Source organism: Macrobrachium nipponense, chromosome 37 (genome assembly GCF_015104395.2).
Source record: "Macrobrachium nipponense isolate FS-2020 chromosome 37, ASM1510439v2, whole genome shotgun sequence".
Taxonomy (NCBI): Eukaryota; Metazoa; Arthropoda; class Malacostraca; order Decapoda; family Palaemonidae; genus Macrobrachium; species Macrobrachium nipponense.
In genome coordinates this window covers 47,338,460-47,362,338 of record NC_061097.1, presented here as the reverse complement: position 1 = coordinate 47,362,338, position 23,879 = coordinate 47,338,460, and the positions used below count along the sequence as shown (strand labels likewise).

Sequence of the window (23,879 nt, the reverse complement as noted above, 5' to 3'; positions counted from 1 at the left end):
GTATATATTTTTTATTACAATGCATAAAGGTATACATTTTGACATATACATAATTCTATTCATATTACAACTGTATGTTTATAGTTATCAAGACCATTATGTTATTATTATCACAATAATAGCAAGACTGCTATTAATTTATAGAAAGTATAAGCTTAACCCTAAGTACGTTAGTAGATTTCTGCAAGACTTTTCTCTGCTTTAAGGTATAATCTATAATAAGATTAAACTTTGTGAAAACTTTTCCTCAACAAAAATACTACAATATTAGTTCTGAGATGAGGTGTCTAACATTATTATCTTCACAAAATAAGAAAGACAACTTGTATTCAATTTGTAATTTTTTCAGTTTATAAGGGCAAGGTAGCAGAGAGGTTAATCCTATGAAAGCTACAGTAGCGCATAAAAAAGGTAATTCAACTTAAGAGTAGCCCATATTCCAACACTATCATTTTTAACAGAATCTAACCACCATCTTTATGGAAAAATAGAAGAAGAAACAGAACCTTAAATTACCAAGTTTATGAAGGAAAAAAAACAACAGAACCGTATCTGACAGACAGCACCAGTACTTAGTACAGGCAGTCCCCGGTTACTGGCGCGCGCGCGGGGGTTTGGGGGGGGGGGGGGTGTCCTGTTTTCGCCAGGGTGCTGATGAGCGAAAGCTGCCATTAACTGAAATTCGACACTTTGTGGTGCCGAGACTCGGGTAATGGTGCTGATAACCGGTTAATGGTGCTGATAACTGGTTAATGGTGCTGACAACCAGTTCATGGCACCTCTGTTAGGGATGTTATGGCGCCATAACTCTATTATCAGCATCTTACGGTGCTGATAACTGAAACTCGGCCCGTCATGGCGTCGTAAATCACAGATTTTATGGCACCAGACAAGCGCCATAAAATTGGATCGCCGTTAACAGAGTCCAGCGATAACCAGGGACTGCCTGTACAAAACTCTCTCATGGACTAGTTTAAAGCATAATTTAACATCTGTCAAATGTAATTAATCAACATTTCAGACTAAACAAAGTCAGTTGTGACAAAACATTGATCAGATGCTCTTGGCAACTTTGTTAATGAGCAACTAACTCAACAGTTTCTACAAAATTTTATACTTATTTTAACCACAATTCACCTTTATCTAAGAAGAGCAAGAAAAAATTGTCATGGTTTTGTTATTGTAAGGTCATACTGAGTGCCATATTTACCACCTTTCTTGAACCATGGGTTTTACCTAGGCCAGGATGGCTGTATTTCCCTTGCTTGAGGGTTACACTTAAACATTAACCTGATCTGTGTACATATTTGGTACTCATTTGTCCCCCACTATTTTTGTGCATCTGCCTGCCACGCTTACCTTGTTTAAGTAGCTTTTATATTGATACTTATTGTCATTTGTGACTCTTGATTGTACAAAATGTTTCACTCCATCCAGGTTGTGTTCTTTATTATTTTTTCTTTTAAGTTTAGTGAAACCTTTCTAAGCAAGTACTACAAGGCTTTTTGGCTTAATCCCTAAGAATGCATCCACATTATTAATAGTAATAATACAGTAATCAGTTATACTAAGTCTGGTCCTACATATATTCTACAGTATATTCTATAAAATGCAATGCTGCTTGAAATATTTACACAAAATTTCACTTAAAATGCATTTCCCATTTTGCACTTAAGAACTGACTCAGGACTCAGAACCACAAGGGCATTTAAGGGGGCTGCAAAAAAAAAAAAAAAAAAAAAAAAAAAAAAAAAAAAAAAAAAGGGCCTTTCCCTCTTCAGACTTAAAGTTGAAGTCAAGATTCATTATAAATGTAGTAGTCTATGGGACATGTACAAGGCAGTAAGTAACACTGCAGACCAGACTCCCCTACATCACTGAGAAATCACTTCTAACCTCTATGAATGTTACTTAAACTTTACAGCATGCCAGATATTCATTATGTCAGGGGCATTCATTGAGTACAGTATTTGAATTTATTACAGGGTAGTAAACTGAGTAGGCCTATGATAAAATATCAAAACATGAGAAAATAGGGCCAAATATCTCATGATACATATTTACTTTAAGGTGAAAATGTACAATCTGTAATAAAACTCAAAGCCTTACCACTGACCTGCATTTTGCTGTAGAATAAGTATATTCACATTGGTAGAAATACAGTAGTACAGAAATACATATAAGTGTTTGTCCCGCATTCGTGGGGAAACGGGTACCACACCAGCGAGTAGTTGAAACCCCTTTAATAAAAATGCTTAAAACTGCCTATTTTGTTTGGTAAAACTCAAGAAAACCCCACGAAAAATGTTTATACTGTACCTGGTTTTTTAATAGTTTTACCACAAAAAGTGCATTTTATGATGAAATAAAAAAAAAAAGTGTGTGAACATTTCTCATAGAAATTAAAGTTCTCAAAGTTGAAGTAATGTAAGATATGCATGGCTTCACATTTTAAAGAGCCATTTTTTAAGAGAAAATGTTTATACAGTTCCCAATTTTTATTTTTATATCTTTGTTGTGCACAAAGTTCATAGATTTACTTTCATTATTAATTTCACAATTATACCTTTGCCTTTGATTTGTCATTGGACTTTTTGTTGAAATTTTGATTTTGTTACTTAACTGTGTTATTACAATCCAGTGCTCTCTGTTTTGAATCCTACTTGTGAATTAAAGAAAGCCTTATGATCATCTAAGTAAAACATCTAATTTAAATTACAGTATGCACGTTTCATTTCAGAGACCAAATTAGATTAAAACTAATGATATCTACACATTCAGGAATGTTTTACACAAAATTGTTCCTTTTCATTATCATTTAACAAAGGTAAGTTTCGACAGCATAACAACCAGCTGATAGCATTGTCATTCTTTAGAAAATTATGCCCAGTTCCAATGATTAATAATTTCAGAAATAAAACCTCCGTTCTTCAAGTAACACTTCCTAGTAATTGTAATATCCAACCAAGTCACCATTACACTTATAACTGCAATCACAATCAATTTGAGTACGAGAGTGGCAGATAATCTTAACATCCATATTATTGTGGGTAATCCTGTATACCCAAAACATGGAAATTTGTAAGCTTCTTGGGAATGTACATATTCTTTTGGTAATGGTTAACAGGAATGTATGTGTTTAGGAAAAATGTATACGTACCATTATATTGTTCTGAAATAACCTCTTCAATGAAGAAATAAGAATTCTATGGTATCACATCAGGAATACCTATTATCAAAACACTGTATACAAACACATTTCACATTTCCGCGGTCCACTCTGCCACGGATTTTTGTGGAACACATTATTCACTTTTCCTCGGGGTACTTGCACTAATTTGCTGATTTTCTCTAAGGACTATATCTCTAAAAGTATTACTAATTCACTTTTTATCTTAGAGCAGCACTGTACTTATAATGTAGTTAGGTATCTATTAAGCTCATTTTAAATATTGTACAACATGCTTTATTATAAAAAACTACTGTAATATCATTTTGAATACATCTTACATTACCCTTAGAGAGAGAGAGAGAATCATACACCTATTAAGCTCAGTCTGGGGCCCAACCTGGAATGAGCTTAATAGATACATAACTACATTATAAGTATACAATATCCTCTATCATCCAAAACATTTTTTAGTAATATTTCAAATACATCTTGCATAACCCTTAGAGAGAGAGTGTGCACCTATTATGTTTAGTCCATGCAAACATGGAATGAGCTGAATAGAATATTAATATGTTATAAGTAAACTGTAAATTATTTTTATCATATTCTATTCAGTCATGAACACAATATGAAAAAATACAGTGATTAGTGAATAAGCAGTTATACACACAAATTAGTGATAATTTTAAAAAGTTCTAATAGTTCAATAGAGAGAGAAAACCGCTTATTTTATGTATACAAGTAAAAGGGCAACGTGATTAGTTATCAAATGTTCTGTAAGACAGATTTATTTAATTTGTATAAAAATTTTTTTTTAATTTGTATTAAACATTTAATAGATATTTTACTGTTTACATTAATACATATTAGTGTTTTAAAATTAGTAAATCATTGTTATAAACATTTTAGGGGGTATATATACTGAAGAGTAACAGTTGTAAAAGGGTATTAATCTGTGTTAGGATGTTTTGGGATGATGGTTTGCGTGTATTTTTGTTTGAAGTGATATTAACTGTTCTAGAGTTATAAACATTTTAGTTTATGGGGTACTGGACATTTGGCAGTTATAAGCCGCTTTATAAGAATTTTTAGTGGGGATTTTTGCATTTATGGCAGGTTCTGGAACCTATATTTGCCAACATGTAAGACACACCTCAATTTTTATAGAGGTATTGAAAAAGTATATATGCTCCTTTTTTCCCAGATCTTTACAGCATATTAGGAGGTCTGTCCCATGTAGAATATGCTTTTCCAACTTATAGTAATGTCCTTTGCCTAATTCAGTGACCGCAATCATTTCTGATATTGTAATTTTAAGGGTGATAACACAAGATGTCTTTCTTCTTTTCTTCAGTTCAACCAGATCACTAAGTGTCTTTACTCAGGACTGATTAGGGAACTTTCAAGAAGAGAAAGCTTATGTAAAGAAAGAATTAAAAATGGAGTTGCTGTTTGAACAACAACAATGGCACTATGTATACCTAAGAACAGTTTGCATATGAAATATTTATAATTTTTTTTCTAAAAGTATTTATTTACTAAATGATTATTTCTACATACATTATATACATACATAAACATAAAGAATTTTTTCATAAAATTCATATATCTGAAGACTGAACAATCTGAATGAAATATATTGGGAACCAATGGAAAAATATAATAGCATTCAATAAAAATCACGTGATTTCCCAACTTCACACTCACTTGACAATTTCCATTTAGACAGACTTTGAAATGAAACACAGTACTTTAAACTACTGTGTGATAAAACATTTCATTGAGAATTTCTTTTTGTGCAGGCCTTCAAAAGGAACAGAAAATTTTAAATTATGTGATAAAATATCTCATAACCTATAAAGTGAATATTTAATACATAAACCAAAGTAGATATGGTAACTCTCATGGTAAAGGCTTTTGCTGTATTAGGGATACTGTACTCTTATCTACACCACATTCTATTCCAACAGCTAATATAAAAAATTTCCACATACAGTGTTTATGCATTTTCACATCATAGTCAAATTTTCATTGATTATCACCCACATATCTACCTAACAGATGCATAAAAGCTAAGTTGTTATTGTGTAATAAAAAATATGTAGGAATAACCTCTGAAGGTAAAAAAAGATTAATATAATCTATAGAAAAAAAAACCAATAGTAGTAATGTCATGATTGGTCCCATATTCTAAAAACAGCATTAGTAATACCATGAGTGGTACTGGATTATCATTTTTATCCCAAAGGGAACAATTTATATACCTGCATATACATACCTTTACTCATGCTAATACTGTTTCTACTTTGCACACGAAAGAATATGCATCCCTCAGTTTTCTTTTTTTTCTAGTTACTGTACACGTACACTTGGAAAGACTTAAAAATTGCATGTTAAAGTAGTAGGGCACCTATAGATTTGCTTACAGCTCCAGTTATAGCTATAGTCCTCAGCTTTGTTTTCCACTGGCAGTGCAAAAACATTCCCTTCAGTTTTTTCTGCTGAATTCATAGAGAAGCAATAGACCCAACCAAAGTTCCATAGTAATTTTAATATTACAGATTCCTGTGGCAATCTAACCATACCGCTAAATATTCCTGCATACATTTGAACTGTTGTAAGTCCTTTGAGCCAAAATTATCATGCAGGCACAACAATTGAGCAAATCATTAGAACACTGATAAAATTTATAATACAGCACTACACTTTTCTAAGTATGGCAAATTCTCCTGAGACTTCAAACTATTATATTTCAAAAAGAAAGCCTAACTCTCCAAAAGCCTCACAGGTTTCATCATCTCCACTTTCTAGTAGTCAGGAAGGAACCTGAAATTAAAATTCATAGTGTAAAATAAAAATATTATTATTTAAAGAACTTAAAGGCGTACTGATTTTTTTTATTGCATTACTTTCTACAGTATGCCCTGTGAAGCATACTGGATACAATATTCAGTAATAAATTATCCAGGCCTTCCATACAAGTCTAGAAGTTCAAGTCACTTATTTGCTCAAATTACCATGTTACAAAAGTAAATGAAATGAATTTTTAGTTTGTATATACATTTCACTAACACATCACGGAATATACCTTTTTATCTTCTACTGGTAATGATAAGTTCCCTGTGCTAAATGCTGCAATCTTTTGAACAATATTTTACACAACCTTCAAGCAGAATACAGTAGCACCTAAAATTATCAGATGCTCCGGTGGTCTGACTTTCTGATAAATTTAAAAATTTCTTTAATAATAAAGTGTGTAAAATATAGCCTGCACAAGGATATTTTCTACATATCTTGCAGCTAACAGCAGTGACACATAGTTCCTAACCTAAACTAACCTTTACTCTAAGCCGATTGGACTTAGTCGGAAATGGCTGCTTAAACAAATAATAATAATAATAAGACTTGATAGTCCACTCATGAGATTTATCTAAAAATGTATCACATCTAGAATGGCACAAAATAATCATAATGTAGTTGGTAAGTTAAGAAATATGATATTGTTATTTTACAATAAAGTTTTGTACATACTTACCTGGCAGATATATACTTAGCTTACGTCTCTGACGTCACGACAGAATTCAAAACTCGCGGCAAATGCGACAGGTAGGTCAGGTGATCTACCCCACCCGCCGCTGGGTGGCAGGTGTATGAACCAATCCCCCTTTCCAGTCATAATTTTTCTTCCACCTGTCTCCTGAGGGGAGGCTGGGAGGGCCATCAATCGTATATATCTGCCAGGTAAGTATGTACAAAACTTTATTGTAAAATAACAATATCATTTTTGTACATGAACTTTCCTGCCAGATATATACTTAGCTGATTGACACCCTTGGTGGAGGGAAAAAGACAGAGGTAACAAGGAAAAAGGGGAAACAACATCTGTTGTAGGATACTAACAAACCTTGGTTCTTACCTGATAAGGCTGAAGACTTCATAGTTACTGTCTATTAGTCTGCAAAGCCTGAAGAGCTACAGCGAGGGCGTGACCTACAGCTGAAAAGACTCTTTGGGTCTACCGAAGGGATTTGATATCCACTTACTCAGTAGAATCCAAGTCGGATCATGTCAATGGGGATTCGCCCTCTTAAATGACAGAGCCTGACCACTACCAATGCAGGGAGCTCTAGCACAAACAGATCACCTAACCATTCTAAATGTTAGCAATACGAATAGAAAGAGATGCCTACCCGCATCCTCTTTCAAACAACCATAAAAACACAACACAAACAATAGGGGAAAAAATTTACAAAGGATATGCTTCAGCTCCCTGCCCCAGCACCGAATCCGCCGATACATACGGGCCTAACGCGAAGCACTTCTCGTAAGTAATCTTGACGTCTCTAAGGTAGTGGTTCGTGAATACTGAATTGCATCTCCAGAATGTTGCTTTCATCAGATTCTGGAGTGACATATTCTTGTTGAAAGCCAAGGACGTCGCAATGGCTCTTACCTCGTGAGCCTTGACTTTCAAAAGCTTGAAGTGATCCTCACTGCAAGCCAAATGTGCTTCCTTCACGAGGCTTCTAATAAAGAAGGACAAAGCATTTTTAGACAATGGTCTACTGGGATCCTTAACAGAGCACCAAAGTCTGTCCTTAATGCCCTTAAGAGACTTCTTCCGCTGGAGGTAGTATCTTAAAGTCCTCACAGGGCAAAGAGTTCTTTCTGGCTCTTCCCCTACCAGGGGAGCTAAGCCTGGAACCTCAAAACTCCTTGGCCAAGGATTTGAGGGGTTCTCGTTCTTAGCTAGAAAAGAAGGAAGGAAGGAACAAATCACGGAATCTCCTTTGAAACCTACCCTTCCTTCTAGAGCATGAAGCTCACTAACTCTTTTGGCAGATGCTAAAGCCAAAAGAAACAGAGCCTTCTTCGTAAGATCCTTGAAAGAAGATGACTGGGGAGGTTCGAACTTCGGGGACCTCAGGAAACGAAGAACCACGCCCAGGTTCCAGCTCGGAATTTGAGACGAGGGTTTCTTGCAAGTTTCAAAAGATCTTAGCAGATCATGTAGATCTTTGTTGTTGGAGATATCTAAATTCCTGTGCCTAAACACAGCTGCTAACATGCTCCGATATCCTTTGATGGTCGAAACTGCAAGACCACATTTTTCCCTGAGAAAAACCAGGAAATCTGCGATTTGGGTCACAGAGGTACTGGAAGAGGAAAGCTTCTGGTTTCTGCACCAACGGCGAAAGACGTCCCACTTCGACTGGTAGACACTAAGGGTAGAGGGCCTTCTAGCTGATGCGATAGCCTTCGCTGCCTTAGCTGAAAACCCCTTCGCTCTGACAAGACTTTTGACAGTCGAAAGCCAGTCAGATTGAGAGCGGGGAGGTTTCTGTGATACCTGTCGAAGTGGGGTTGTCTGAGCAGATCTACTCTTTGTGGAAGAACTCTTGGAAAGTCCACTAGCCATTCCAGTACCTCTGTGAACCAATCTTGGGCCGGCCAGAATGGAGCTACCAGCGTCATCCTTGTCGCTTCCGAGGCCGCAAACTTTCTGAGTGTTTGACTCAGAATCTTGAATGGAGGAAAAGCATAGACGTCCAGACCTCGCCAGTCTAGGAGGAAAGCATCGACTGACACTGCTCCTGGGTCCGAGATCGGGGAGCAGTAGAGGTCTATTCTCTTGTTCTTTGCTGTCGCAAAAAGGTCTATATGAGGTCTGCCCCATAACCTCCACAGGTCCTGGCAAACTTCTGAGTGCAGAGTCCACTCCGAGGGGAGCACTTGATTCCTCCTGCTCAGGAGATCGGCTCTGACATTCCTTTCTCCCTGTACGAACCTGGTGAGGAGAACGATCTTCCTTGCCTGAGACCACAACAGCAAGTCCTTCGCTGTTTCGTACAGGGAGAAAGAGTGTGTCCCCCCCTGCTTCCTTATGTAAGCCAAGGCTGTGGTGTTGTCCGAGTTGACCTGAACTATAGCATTTCGGACGTGGGGCTCGAAGGCTTTTAACGCCAACCACACTGCCATCAACTCTTTGTTGTTGATGTGCCAGGACACCTGTTCCCCTCCCAGGTGCCTGACACTTCTCTTGACCCTAGGGTCGCACCCCAACCCGTCTCCGACGCGTCGGAAAACAATACTTGGTTCGGGTTTGGCATGTACAGAGACAGACCTTCTGCAAATCGGAGAGGATCTGTCCACCACAGAAGGTCCTTCTTGATTCCTTTTGATATCCTGAAGGAGAATTCCAGGTCTAGAGAGAGACACCTCCAGTTCCGGTAAAGGAAGAATTGGAGAGGTCTGAGATGCAACCTTCCTAGAGAAACGAATTGCTCCAGCGAGGAAAGTGTCCCCAACAGACTCATCCACTCCCTCGCTGTGCATGCATCTTTCTCTAGGAAGGTCGTTAGTTTCTCTTGGCAACGAGCAATCCTCTCTGGTGACGGATATGCCCGAAAATCCGGAGAAACCATCCGAATCCCCAGATATATCAGCTCTTGACTGGGGATTAATTGTGACTTCTGGAAGTTCACCAGAAGCCCCAACGAACTTGCTAAAGTCAGTGTCTTTTGTAGGTCCTCCAGACATCTTTCTTGTGAGCTTGCTCTGATCAGCCAATCGTCTAGATAGAGAGACAGCCTCACTCCCTCCAAATGTAGCCACTGCGCTACATTCTTCATTAAACCCGTGAAAACTTGAGGGGCTGTCGAAAGGCCGAAGCACAAGGCCCTGAATTGGAAGATCTTCCCTCCCATCATGAATCTTAGAAACTTCCGTGAAGAAGGATGGATAGGCACATGGAAGTAAGCGTCCTGAAGATCTAGGGACACCATCCAGTCCCCTGGACGAAGAGCCGCCAACACTGAAGAAGTTGTCTCCATGGCGAACTTCCTTTTTTCTACGAAGACATTCAGGGCGCTTACATCCAGAACCGGTCTCCATCCTCCTGAGCTCTTGGGAACTAGGAACAGTCTGTTGTAAAAACCCGCAGAATGAGGATCTTTCACTAGTTCTATCGCCTCCTTCTCCAGCATAAGATCTACTGCTAGAGAGAGGGCTTGATTCATGATGGGGTCCTTGTACTTGGCTACCAACTCCCTCGGAGTCGTCGTCAACGGAGGTCTTGATAAGAAGGGAATGAGGTAGCCTTTGCGGACAATCGAGAGTGACCAGTTGTCCGCCCTTTCTGGGCCCAGACGTCGGCAAACTTCAGAAGTCTGGCACCCACTGATGTCTGGAGGACTTGAATCCTACTTCTTCCCTCTGATGGATCTAGAGAAGGTCTTCCCTCGTTTAGTGGGTCTAGATCCTCTAGAGGAAGAAGCTCTGGCAGGAGGGACTCCTCGAAAGGGCTCCTGCCTAACTGGAGTCTCTCTCTTGGTTTTAGCTTGGAAAGAAGAGTGAGGCTTCCTGGTAGACTGGGCTAGCATGTCCTGTGTAGCCTTAGCTGAAAGGGCACAAGAAACATCCTGAACGATCTTCTTAGGGAAGAGTTGAGGAGAGAGCTGAGAATACAGGAGAGAGGCTCTCTGAGCATGCGATACTGATTTCGTCAGGAACGAACAGTACACAGATCTCTTCTTGATCACTCCCGCTCCGAAAAGTGAAGCTATTTCACTCGATCCATCCCTCACTGCCTTGTCCATACACGTGAGAACACTGATAAGATCCTCAGGAGAAATGGAATCCGGGGTCTGCGTCTTCTTGGCCAAAACGCCCAAAGACCAGTCTAGGAAGTTAAACACCTCCAGGACTCGGAACATTCCCTTCAACAGGTGGTCAAGCTCATTCATCCCCCATGTCGTCTTAGCAGACTGAGGGCAGAGCGTCGAGAGGAATCCACCAGTGAAGAGAAGTCCGAGTCTGCCGAGGATGGAAGAACGAGGCCCAAGGGTTCTCCCGATTCATACCAGAATCCTAGTTTCCCAGTAAGCTTAGAAGGAGGGAAAGAGAACACCGTCTTCCCTTTCTCTTCCTTCGAAAGAAGCCACTCACCAAAACCTCTAAGCGCCTTCTTCATAGAGATTGCAGGCTTCATCCTGACACAGGATGAAACCTTCGAAGTTTTCGAAGTCGAAAATAACGAAAGAGGCGAGGGCGGGGCGACAGGGGAAAGGGCGTCTCCAAATTCCTGAAGCAACAGGTCCGTCAACCGCTTGTATGAAGAAACGGAGGAATCTTTAGGAATTTCTTCTTCCGAGGGATCCTGTTCTTCTTCCGCCGAAGATCCTTCACGATCCTTACGATGAAAGGCTGTCTTGTCCTCAGCCGAGAGTCCATCCTTGGAAGAATGTCTGGAAGAACTCTGACATCTAACCGGGGAAGTTATAACTTCCGTTGAGCTTCTGCCTGAAAACTCCTTCTTGTCAGGATGAGGGCGCATTCTAGGCTCTTGGCGCCTAACGAACGCAGGGCGAAAATCTGGCGAAGAGCGCCTATCAGGCGAAGAGCGCCTATTAGGCGAAGAGCGCCTATTAGCGAAGAGCGCCTATTAGGCGAAAAGCGTCTATCAGGCTCCTGGCGCCTGTCTAAAGGAGAGCGGTCTGCCTGGCGAAGAGCGCCGTCATGCGGGAAGCGATTATCAGGCTCTTGGCGCCTGCTGCGAGGGGGAGAGCGAATCTCTGGCGACGAGCGCTACCAGGCGAGAAGCGTCTGACAGATTCCCCGGCGCCTAACTCGAGGAGAGCGAAAATCGGGAGAGAGCGCCTTGAAGGAGAAGAGCGCTACCAGGCTCTTGGTGCCTGCTAAGCGAAGGGCGGCTGACAGGAGAAGAGCGCCTGTCTACCAAAGGGCGTCTGGTCACAGGAGAGCGAAAGCCTGAAGGAGAGCGGCTACCATGAGAAAAACGCCTACCAGGCTCCTGGCGTCTGCCAGCGGGAGAGATCCTGTCTCGAGACGAGCGCCTGTCAGGAGAGGCTCGTCTACGGGAAGCATGCCCCTTGTCCGACGGAGAAACGATGTCCGCAGGAGAGCGCCTCGTACTACGATCCACTCCTGGAGAGAGGGCGGTTACTGACGAATAGCGTAAGCCTGGAGAAGAGCGCCTGGACTTCTTTACCGGGAGCGAGACGTCCTTCCTACGACCAGCATTCACAATCAAGGAGTCAGCCAGAGCCGTAATCTGCGCCTGCAGACTAGCCAACACACGTGTAGGAGACTTAACAAAGTCCTTCACGGGAGACGCAGCTCGATCCTTACTAGGAGAGCGAAACTCCAAAGAAAACCTTGGTTTCTTGACATCCAATCCAGGATTTTCCGAAAAAACTTCAGGCTGGAGGGGAGAGCGGAAGAAGCCTGCCAGGCTCTCTTCGACGGCCGAGAAGCTTCCGAGGAGCTCCAACCACGTTTGGGCGAAGGAGAAGGCGAAGACGAGAAGCATTGCCGTAAGACTTCTCTCTTGGCGCGATCCAAGGTAGCCTGGGATCGAACATCAGGCGCTACCGAGGGGACGCCTGACCGGTGGGGGTTCTCCCTAACCTTCCTGCGGCTTTCGACTTTCCTCCTCCACTGGGTCTGGGAGTCTGGAAGAGGTCTAGGCCTAGAAGCATTAGGGAGCCGATCAGACGCACCCTCCACTGCACTGGGATCACTGCACAAATTGCTATCACTCTTACCTTCTAGCACTTTAATTTTCAGCTCCATGCTGCGAATAGTGGCTCTCATAGTGTCCACCTCCGAAGGCGCATCTTCGGGTTCGGTGCAGGAAGCAGGGGCTGAAACTGGAAAAGGCGCTACATCTACAACAGGGTTACCAACTTCAAACTCGCTAGCGCGAGACCTACTAGAACTCCTAGATGAAGCTTTCCTAACCTTGTCCTTCTCAAGCTTTCTTACATAAGAAGAAAGCGCCTTCCATTCTTCTTCATTCAAATTACCACATTCATTACAAGGGTTAATAAATGAGCAGTCATTCCCCCTACACCTCATGCATACTGTGTGAGGGTCTACCGCAGCTTTCGGTAGCCTCACCTTACAATCGGTAACAGAACAAACTCTGAACATAGTTGATTTCTTAATTTCCAAATCAGACATAATGAAATTCCAAGAATAATCAAAAGAATAATCCAAAACCAGTCCACAAATCGCAAATGCCAAGCCAAGGAGCAGGTACTTCACCAAAAGTCCGTTGAAACAATCCAGGGCGAAAACGAGTAATAATTCAAAATCGAGAGGTATCGACAACAGATGTAGTCGACACCGGCGACAGAAAAATTATGACTGGAAAGGGGGATTGGTTCATACACCTGCCACCCAGCGGCGGGTGGGGTAGATCACCTGACCTACCTGTCGCATTTGCCGCGAGTTTTGAATTCTGTCGTGACGTCAGAGACGTAAGCTAAGTATATATCTGGCAGGAAAGTTCATGTACAAAACAATTAAGTTGAGGTGGTTATTTTACATGAAGTGGTGTTCCAAAGAATAATTGATAATTTCACTGCTTTTTGGACTAGTTTACAGAAAACATTATATGTTAACACTGAAAATTGTAATGATAAAAAATTTACTTATTTTCATATTTGTGCTAACAACTGAAAATCACAAATTTCTTTCAACAAAATTGCTGAGCTATGATTATACAGTAGCATAATCAGGTAACTGAGTCAGTTTTTTACTTGTATAGTCTTGCCTGCATGGGTAGCTCTTTTTAAATGGCAGCAAAAAATGGAAACCCACAAATATAATAATTTGGAAAAATAAAACAGTACAGCTAAGAAGAAACGCGATGCTGGAAAGACCCTTCAATACTACATAATATTGTCAACATAACTTTTAGAGGTCATCTGTATTACATTCATTATTACATTCCAGCACTTCACTATGATGAAAGAATGACTAGAGAAAAGAGAAAAATCTTTATTTTCCATTACCTAGTGGAACTGTGATCCCAATAATAAAAAAAAAAAAAAAAAAAAAAAAAAAAGACAACAAAAATACTTACACTCCCAAGACAGGGTATGACTGTTTGAAGAATTGGTAAAATTCTATTTTCTCTTGGCTGAAAATTCTATTGATGTCCGCAGGATTTTGAAAGATGGTTTCACAGATAAAGTTCACTACTTGCTGAGAATGACCAACTTTCAGTATACTACTCAACAGTGTATCACCCTGAAATTAATAATTTTTGTTATTAATAAACTTGGATATTTTTGGTGCAGATAAAATTCTTCCATTAGTTAACTGGCTAGAACCTTTCCAAGAAAATTAAGTATCCCCAAAAACTAGTAATATCATGAATGTTTGTTCGACCAGGTCCTATCCAAATAGTAAATAAAATTAACCTTAAGGCATAAATGGTAAGAGATAATCACTGCAATTAAACCAAATACATTTTCTTATTCATATCAAGAACTACACTGTAGTTATGAAAGTTGGATCTGAATTCATTTTCCAGCTACCCTAATCAATTGCCTACAATCGAGATTATAATAAAGAATTCAGTTTCCATAGCTAAAATATATTACAGCTGTTAATTATGTTTGTATATCAGGTCTTGTTTATCTGTTCACATCCGAGTGAATTTTTTTCCTAATTCTGCCAAGAATATTAAACCACTGTTGACCATTTAGTACTCACAATACACTGCACCAGTTTATTGCCATTATTCCATCCAATTAAATCATTCCAGACTCCCAAAAATATAAAAAAAAATTATTTTCATAGAGAATAAACCATTTTACATACAGAAAACAATGAGAAATAAATATAAATAACTAATGAAAATGATATTGTTAAACTACAATAAAGTTTTGTACATACTTACCTGGCAGATATATACTTAGCTATAGTCTCCGACGTTCCCGACAGAATTTAAAATCTCGCGGCACACGCGACAGGTAGGTCAGGTGGTCTACCTTACCTGCCGCTGGGTGGCGGGTGTATGAACCAATCTATCTCTCCAGCCAGATTTTCTCTTCCACCTGTCTCCTGAGGGGAGGCTGGGTGGGCCATTAGACGTATATATCTGCCAGGTAAGTATGTACAAAACTTTATTGTAGTTTAACAATATCATTTTTGTACATGAACTTCCCTGCCAGATATATACTTAGCTGATTGGCACCCTTGGTGGAGGGTAAGAGACAGCTAAAGTAATAAGGAGAGATAAGAAACAACTGATGTTGTAGGATATAAATAACCTTGGTTCTTACCTGTTCAGGCAGAAGACTTCATTGATACTGTCTCTGAGTCTGCATTGCCTGGAGAGCTACAGCTAGGACGTGACCTGATGCTGAAAGACTCTCGGATCTACCACTGGGATATATGATCCCTTTGTGTGGTAGAATCCAAGTCGGATCCTGTTAAAGGGAGTTCGTCCCTAGCTTAACAGGTCCTAACCACTACTACTGCAAGGAGCCACACTCATCAGACCACCTAACCAAACTACTAAAGATTAGTATTACGACCTAAAGAGATGCCTTCATGCATCCTCTTTTAAGGCAACCAAAACAAACAACAACACAAGACATAAGGGGAAAAATTTATACTACTAAAAAGGATGAGTTCCAGCTCCCTGCCCCAGCACTGAATCCGCAGATACGTACGGGCCCAAGGCGAAGCCTTTTTCGTAAGTGATTCTCACATCACGTAAGTAGTGGTTCGCGAACACTGACTGACATCTCCAGAACGTTGTCTCCATCAGGTTCCGCACGGACATATTCTTGTTGAAAGCAAGAGAAGTTGCTATGGCTCTTACTTCGTGGGCTTTCACTTTAAGAAGGCTAAGATGTTCTTCTCTGCAAGATCCGTGTGCTTCTTTGATGAGGCTTCTCAAGAAGAAGGACAATGCGTTCTTCGACAATGGATGAGTAGGGTCTTTTACTGAACACCACAGGACCTCTCGGTTGGCTTTCAGTTGCTCTTTTCTTCTAAGGTAGTATTTTACCATTCTCACTGGGCAAAGAGTTCTCTCGGGTTCTTCTCCTACCAAAGAAGATAACCCACGAATCTTGAAGTTCTTGGGCCATGGACTTGATGGGTTTTCATTCTTCGCAAGAAAACCAGGAAGGAAAGAGCAAATGAGAGAGTCCTCCTTAAAACCCACATTACCATCAATCGCCTGAAGCTCACTCACTCTTCTGGCGGAAGCTAGAGCCATCAAAAACAGTCTTCCTAGTAAGGTCTCTGAATGAGGCTGAATTAGGGGGTTCAAACCTAGAGGACCCAAGGAATTGAAGGACTACATCCCAATTCCAGCTAGGTGTCTTAGGAGACTGCATTTTCGTTGTATCAAAAGACCTAATAAGGTCATGTAGGTCCTTATCATACGATAAGTTGAGGCCCCTGTGCCTGAAGACATTCGCCAACATGCTACAATAGCCTTTAATCGTCGAAACGACTAAGCCACATTCTTGTCTTAAGAATAAAAAGAAGTCTGAATTCTGATTCACAGAGGTACTGGAAGAGGAAACTTATTCCTCTTGCACCATCTTCTGAAGACATCCCACTTCGACTGGTACACTCGTAAGGTGGAAGACCTCCTAGCTCTAGCGATTGCCTTAGCAGCTGCTGTCGAAAAGCCTTTCGCTCTGACCAGTTTCTGGACAGTCTGAAGCCAGTCAGACTGAGAGCGGGGAGGTTTTTGTGGTACCTGTCGAAGTGAGGCTGTCTGAGTAGATCGCTCCTTAGAGGAAGCGATCTTGGAAAATCCACCAGCCATTCCAGCACCTCTGTGAACCAATCTTGTGCTGGCCAAAAGGGAGCTATCAAAGTCATCCTCGCGGAATCTGACTCTGCGAACTTTTTTAAAGTCAACCCCAGAATCTTGAAGGGGGGAAATGCGTATACGTCGAGTCCTTTCCAATCGAGTAGGAGAGCGTCTATCCCTATTGCTCCTGGATCCGAGATGGGCGAGCAATAAAGATCCAGTCTTTTGTTCTTTGAAGTTGCAAACAGGTCTAAGTGAGGCCTGCCCCACAACTTCCAAAGGCTCTGGCAAACATCTTGGTGCAGAATCCACTCTGTGGAAAGGACCTGATCTTTCCTGCTGAGGAGATCTGCCCTTACATTCCTTTCTCCCTGCACGAATCTGGTGAGAAGTTTTATCCCCCTTTCTTCTGTCCACAAAAGAAGATCTCTTGCTGTTTCGTACAGAGAGAAGGAATGCGTCCCCCCCTGTTTCCTGATGTATGCCAGAGCCGTGGTGTTGTCCGAGTTTATCTGCACAACTGCTCCTGTCACATCTGACTCGAACTCTTTCAGAGCAAACCACACGGCTATTAGTTCTTTCCTGTTGATGTGCCAGAAAGACTGGTCCCCCACCCAGGTTCCTGACACCTCCTTGGTTCCCAGAGTCGCCCCCCAACCTGTTTCCGACGCATCGGAGAACAACACCAGGTTGGGGTTCTGGGATTGAAGAGACAGTCCCTGCGAGAACTTGTTGGGATCTGCCCACCATGCTAACTCCTTCTTGATTTGATGAGAAATTGACAGGGAGAACTTCAAATCCTGAGAAGGACGACTCCAATTCCGATGAAGAAAGAATTGGAGCGGTCTCAGGTGCAACCTTCCTAGGGAAACAAATTTCTCCAGTGAGGAGAGCGTCCCCAGCAGACTCATCCACTCCCTCACTGTGCATACTTCTTTCCCTAAGAAGGTTGTTACTTTTTCGAGTCCCCGGGCTATCCTCTCCTGTGACGGAAAAGCCCGAAAACTCAGAGAGTTCATCTGGATCCCCAGATAAACACACTCTTGAGCGGGAATCAGACTTGACTTCTGCAGATTGACCAGAAGTCCTAAGGAATAAGTCAAATCCAGGGTTTTCTTCAAGTCCTTCAGACAACGATCTCTGGAATTGGCCCTTATAAGCCAATCGTCGAGGTAGAGCGAAATCCTCACCCCTTCTAGGTGAAGCCATTGTGCTACATTTCTCATGATGGCCGTAAAGACTTGGGGGGCCGTCGAGAGGCCAAAACACAGGGCCCTGAATTGGAAAATTCTTCCCCCCATCATGAATCTTAGAAACTTCCTCGAGGAAGGATGGATTGGTACGTGGAAGTAAGCGTCCTGTAAGTCCAAGGACACCATCCAGTCCCCTGGACGGAGTGCTGCTAACACCGAGGCAGTGGTCTCCATCGTGAACTTCTTCTTTTCGACGAAGAAGTTCAGGGCGCTTACGTCCAACACCGGTCTCCATCCCCGAGGATTTCGGAACTAGGAACAGGCGGTTGTAAAAGCCTGCCGAAAGATGATCTGCCACTAGTTCGATCGCCCCCTTTTCCAGCATCTGATCTACTGCTAGTCGGAGGGCCTGATTCATGATGGGGTCCCTGTATCTGGCCGTCAACTCCCTCGGGGTATTCGTCAAGGGAGGCCTCGAAGAGAACGGGATGAGGTAACCCTTCCTCAATATTGACAGGGTCCAGGCATCTGCGTCTTTCTGGGCCCAGACTTCTGCAAACTGTAAAAGCCTGGCGCCTACAGTTGTCTGAAGGACTTGAGTCTTACTTGGGAGGTTTGATTGACTTCGTAAAAGTCCTCCCTCTTCTATTTGGTTTCCGACCTCTGAACGAAGAGGATCTAGAGGTAGAAGCCCCTCGAAAGGGTTCCTGAGAGGTCGGCTTCGCTTTCTTCGTCTTAGTCTGGAAGGCAGGACGCGGCTTCCTTGCAGACTGCGCTAGATGGTCCTGCGTAGCTTTGGCAGAGAGAGCCTTCGATATGTCTTGAACCAGGTGTTTAGGAAACAGCTGCGCAGAGAGAGGAGCAAAAAGCAAAGACGATCTCTGTGCATGTGAGACAGACTTTGTTAAAAAGGAGCAAAATACTGATCTTTTCTTCAAGACCCCTGCCCCAAACAGTGAAGCTATTTCGCTGGCCCCATCCCTCACCGATTTATCCATACAGGATAAGACACAATTCAAATCCTCCGGAGAAAACGGGTTCGGTCCTTGAGTTTTCTTGGCTAGGACTCCGAGGGACCAATCGAGAAAGTTGAAAACTTCCAAGACTCTAAAAATGCCTTTTAGAATGTGATCTATCTCATTCATGGCCCACGTAGTTTTGGCCGAATTCAAAGCTGATCTTCTAGTGGCGTCTACTAGTGCCCAAAAATCTGCGTCAGCTGAAGACGGAAGGCCCAGTCCCAAGGGTTCTCCTGTCTCATACCAAAATCCTGTCCGTCCGGAAAGCTTCGACGGAGGGAAGGCAAACATAGTTTTCCCCGCTTCTTCTTTAGTTCGCATCCATGAACCGAAACTCTTGAGCGCTTTCTTCATAGAAAGAGTCGGTTTCATTCTCACACACGAAGATCCTTTCGTTGCTTTCGCTGTGGAGAACAACGAGTGTGGAGAAGGAGGAGCAGTAGCTCAAAGACTCTCCGAACTCCTGAAGGAGAAGCTCTGTGAGCTTCTTGTACGAAGAAACTGCTGCCGATGTATTAGCTTCTTCCTCAGAGGCTTCCTGGTCTTCTTGAAGAGGAGAACGGGGATGAGGATCCTTATGAGAATCCTTAGATGATTTCCTAGCTGGGGTACAGTGCGATGTAGGAGACAAACGTCTTGAATGAGGAGAAGAGTCCAAAGGAAAGCGGCGTACAGGAGAACGACGAGTCGTAATAGAAGGACGCTTATCCGAAAATTCTTGTCTCATCTCGCATTCCTTCCTATACGAAGACAAACTCTTAACAGCAAAAGAGGAAGGACTCCCTTCCCTAGAAAGACCACGTCTAGCCCTAGGGAGCTTACGAGAGGGAGAGCGCCTACTAAAATCCTGGCGCCGATCGTGAGGAGAGCGGCTACTAGGCGCCGAGCGCCTATCAGTCACAGGGCGCTTAGGGGAATCCTTGCGCCTACCAAGCGGAGAAACGTTGCTAAGATTAGGGCGCCTATCAGGAGCAGGGCGCTTGAGAGGCTCTCGACGCCTACGAAGCGGAGAGCGGCTGCTATGCTCCGAGCGCTTAAACGGAACAGGGCGTTTGACGAGATCTTGGTCCTTACCAAGGGGAGAACGTCTGTAAGGCTCCGAGCGCCTAACAGAGGCAGGGCGCTTGAGGCGTTCTTGACTTCTAGCAAGAGGGGACCGATCAGGAGTAGGGAGCCTCGAGAACGAAGAGCGCCTACTAGGAGAACGAAGCAAAAGAGGTTCAAGGCGCCTTTCTCCTGGAGAACAGCTACTAAAAGAAGGACGCCTACCAGGCGCCGGGCTCCTACTAGACTCTTGATGTCTTACAGGCGAGGAGCGAACTCCATGTGATGAGCGCCTACAAGTCACGGTATCCGATGTCCGACGACAGTAGTCGGAAGGAGAAGCGCGCCTACTTTCAGAAGGGCATTCCCTAGGTTCTCTGAGAAGGCGAGGAGAAGAACGACGAGACGGAGACGACGAAATAAGTCTTCCTTGACCTGAGCGACTCTCTCTTCTTGCACGAACTCTAGAAGAAGGAGAAACAGAAGGGACGGAGCGTCTACCTGAGGCAGGAATCCGATCTGGGGAAATATCTTCATAGTCCAATGAGCGCCTATCCGACGATTGGCGCCTCGACACCTCCGAGAGGGAGCCACGGGAGTGGTGCTCCTCTCATGAAATCCTACGATGTGTAGAAGCATCCTCAAAAGAATAAGATCGCCGATTACAAGGAGAGCGATCTTCCGACGAAAAGCACCTCGATCTCTTGATAGGGAGAGACAAATCCTTCCTTCTACGTGATCTCGATGCCAAGGAGTCCGCCAAGGCTGTGATCTGAGCTTGTAGGCCCGCTAGCACTCGAGTAGGTGAGTCCACAGGATCTTCTTCCGAAGCAAGCTCAGAGCGAGGAGCGGGAGAAGAAGGGCGATCACAGGATCTCCTAGGATTCTTTGCTTGCAAGGAAGCTAAATCAGAAAAGTCTTCTGGGCTGGACGCTAAAGTACTGAAGGGAGCCTCCGCAGCCCTCTTCAACGGGCGTGACGCCTCCTTAGAGCTCCAACCACGCTTTGGCGAAGGAGAAGAGGACGACGAAAAACACTGACGAAGAATATCCTTCTTCTTACGATCCAAGGCAGCCTGGGAGCGAACTTCAGGATCTGCCGAGGGGACGCCTGACCGGTGGGGGCTCTCCCTAGCCCTCCTGCGGCTTTCGACTTTCCTCCTCCACTGGAACTGGGAGTCTGGAAGAGGTCTAGGCCTGGAGGCACTAAGGAGCCAGTCAGACGCACCCTCCACATCACTGGGTACACTGCACTTATCATCACTGACACTCTTACCTTGATCAGTACGAAGAGTCTTGTCTTCCTTAGTACACAAGGAAGCTTTTGAGGCCGCCGCCTCCGAAGACGAATCTACGGTTCGGTGCGGGGAGCAGGAGCTGAGACCTGGGAGGAAGGTTCTAAAACTACATTAATGTTAGTTTCATTCTCACTCATTCTCGACCTGCTCGAACTCCTGGAAGAAGCTTTACGTACCCTATCCCTTTCAAGTTTCCTAATATAAGAAGAAAGAGCCTTATATTCATCTTCGTTCAAAACCTCACATTCTTGACACGGGTTACTAAACGAACATTCATTCCCCCTACATTTAAAACAGATAGTGTGAGGGTCAACCGCAGCTTTCGGTAACCTCACCTTACATCCATCAGTCAAACATACTCTAAACAAAACCGGAGTTTTGGAAACAGAATCAAAATCAGACATTCTACAGGAAAATCCAACGCAAAGTCAATAACGGTCCACAATCAGCGTATGCCAAGCCAAAATAGAGCGAATACGTCACCAAAAAGTCCAAATCAATCTCCAGGCAAGCGAGAAATGAAGAATCTATCGGAATGAAACGACAACACTTGTTATCGCTTCAAGCGACAGAAAAAATCTGGCTGGAGAGATAGATTGGTTCATACACCCGCCACCCAGCGGCGGGTAAGGTAGACCACCTGACCTACCTGTCGCGTGTGCCGCGAGATTTGAAATTCTGTCGGGAACGTCGGAGACTGTAGCTCAATATATATCTGGCAGGGAAGTTCATGTACAAAATTAATAAATAAACATTTTAACATTACTCTTACCATTACGGAAGACTTGTTCAGTGCATGAAAGATGGAGAGGAGGGTAGAGGGAGGAGGAGAGGTTATTATTTGAAAGGGGAATCCCGCTCCTGAAGGAATTTGGGTATCAAGGACCTGTCTGGGGTACGTCTCCTCTTTGCTTTTTTACTGACTATCTGGGGTTACTTACCTTTTCGTTTTTTACTGGCACTAGGACCAGCTTGAGTCACTGTACCCCTGTCACACAACATAACTGCCCAGATACATTTGTTTCCGTTATCTCTCTAAAATTTGCCTAAAGTGAAACAAGACACTGTCATTAAACATGTTGGAGACATGGATTACATCTAGTATGCTGGGATGATAATTATCCACAAAATTTTTTACATCACTCCACTTTGCAAACACGTCCTTGATCGTTGAAGTACGCACATTATGTGTGACTGTCTCTTTTTTAATTTTTCAAACCCACCTCTGCTGGCCTTAAATTCACTAAAATTCACTAACAGCAGCACTTCTTGTAGGCATTTTCTTACTGAGATCAGCATGCAACATCCTTGCCTTTTCACAAATTACTGCCTCCAACACTTTGCTACGAGTTCTTTCTCAATTTCTATAGTGTTTCTTGGCTTTTTTTACAGAAGGGCTGGTACTTGAAACTTTCTTTGGTCCCATGATAGCTTATTTAGCAGTTGCACTCAAATAAAATGAAAAAAAGCAGAAAAACACAAAGGCAGAATGTGTCATGAGTGAACAAGAAAAGCTTTTTTGGGGGCCTCTGTAAGGGGCCTAGTCATGAGGTGGGTCTTCGAAGGATTGTTTCCAGGTGTGTGAAATCCAGTGGATATGTATGAAACCAGAGTCAAAATTTTGTCAGAAAAAGCCTAAGAAAACCAGGGCATATGAAATCTGAGGTTTGATTGTATATATGGAAATTAAGGTACTACTTTTGTATGTGTGGCTGTGTATTTACAAAGCAGACTTCTGTTTAAAAATAAAAAAAATCCAAAAACTGAAACGATGTGTGGAACCGCTCTCTTAGCCACTCAAGAACTAATGGTGGCTTATTCAAAAAGTTCCGGATCTTGGGAGTTGCTGGACCACAGAGTGCCAAATTTAAGAGGTTAGACTGCATCTTTTGAAGTGAACAGCTATATGAAACTGAATGTCAAGGCAAAAATGAGTTCAAAAACTCTCATACATTAACCAAGAACAATTCACCATCAAGTGCTTCATGAATTATTCCCACTTTAAGAAGAACACTACTCCATGTGTTGCAAGACTTTCCCAGCAGACACAGTAAGTTTACTAGTTTTAAAGGTACTGGTATATCCTTGAATTTTGCTTACAAATGCCCACCTCCTTTTATTGTTATATTTAAATAGTTATATTTAATACAATACAAATGTACTGATAATAAACACACAAACTGTAACATAAATACAAAATTACTGTGTACTGATTTTTTAGCCAGAGGTGTAAATGGACAGTTGAGGTAAAATGACAAATTTTCTAAGACAATTTGTGTTTTTCATAGCTACAACCCTGAGGTCTTAACAATAAGATAATTTCTAGCGCCTAGCTGGATCCGGTTAAAAAGCAGATGAAAGCAAGGAATCTTGTGGTATCTGGCAACACATACGTAGATCGGGTGAAGAGTGGTCAAACACCGATCATCCACTCCAGTCTTTCCCAACTCAGGATGACTTAACAAAAAGAGGGGCGGCTAGAGGTGGGCAGTATAACGTTAAGACTTCAGGTTTGTAGCTATGAAAAATACAAATTGTCTTAGAAAATTTGTCATTTGTT

General features: G+C 42.5%; 1 protein-coding gene across 5 annotated transcripts in view; it reads right to left on the bottom strand.

The window, feature by feature from the left end:
- Positions 1 to 3,842: 3,842 nt before the first annotated feature.
- The window catches only part of LOC135209243 (histone-lysine N-methyltransferase SETD1B-like), a 51,509-nt gene continuing 31,472 nt past the window's right edge, over positions 3,843 to 23,879 (bottom strand). For all 5 annotated transcript variants that reach the window (XM_064241935.1, XM_064241934.1, XM_064241939.1 and 2 more), the window contains exons 14-15: positions 14,064 to 14,230; positions 3,843 to 5,998 (exon numbers count right to left, since the gene is read on the bottom strand). In XM_064241935.1, coding sequence (XP_064098005.1) covers positions 5,980 to 5,998; positions 14,064 to 14,230 — 186 coding nt within the window. In that variant the 3' untranslated portion in view covers positions 3,843 to 5,979. The remainder of the gene's footprint in view (positions 5,999 to 14,063; positions 14,231 to 23,879) is intronic.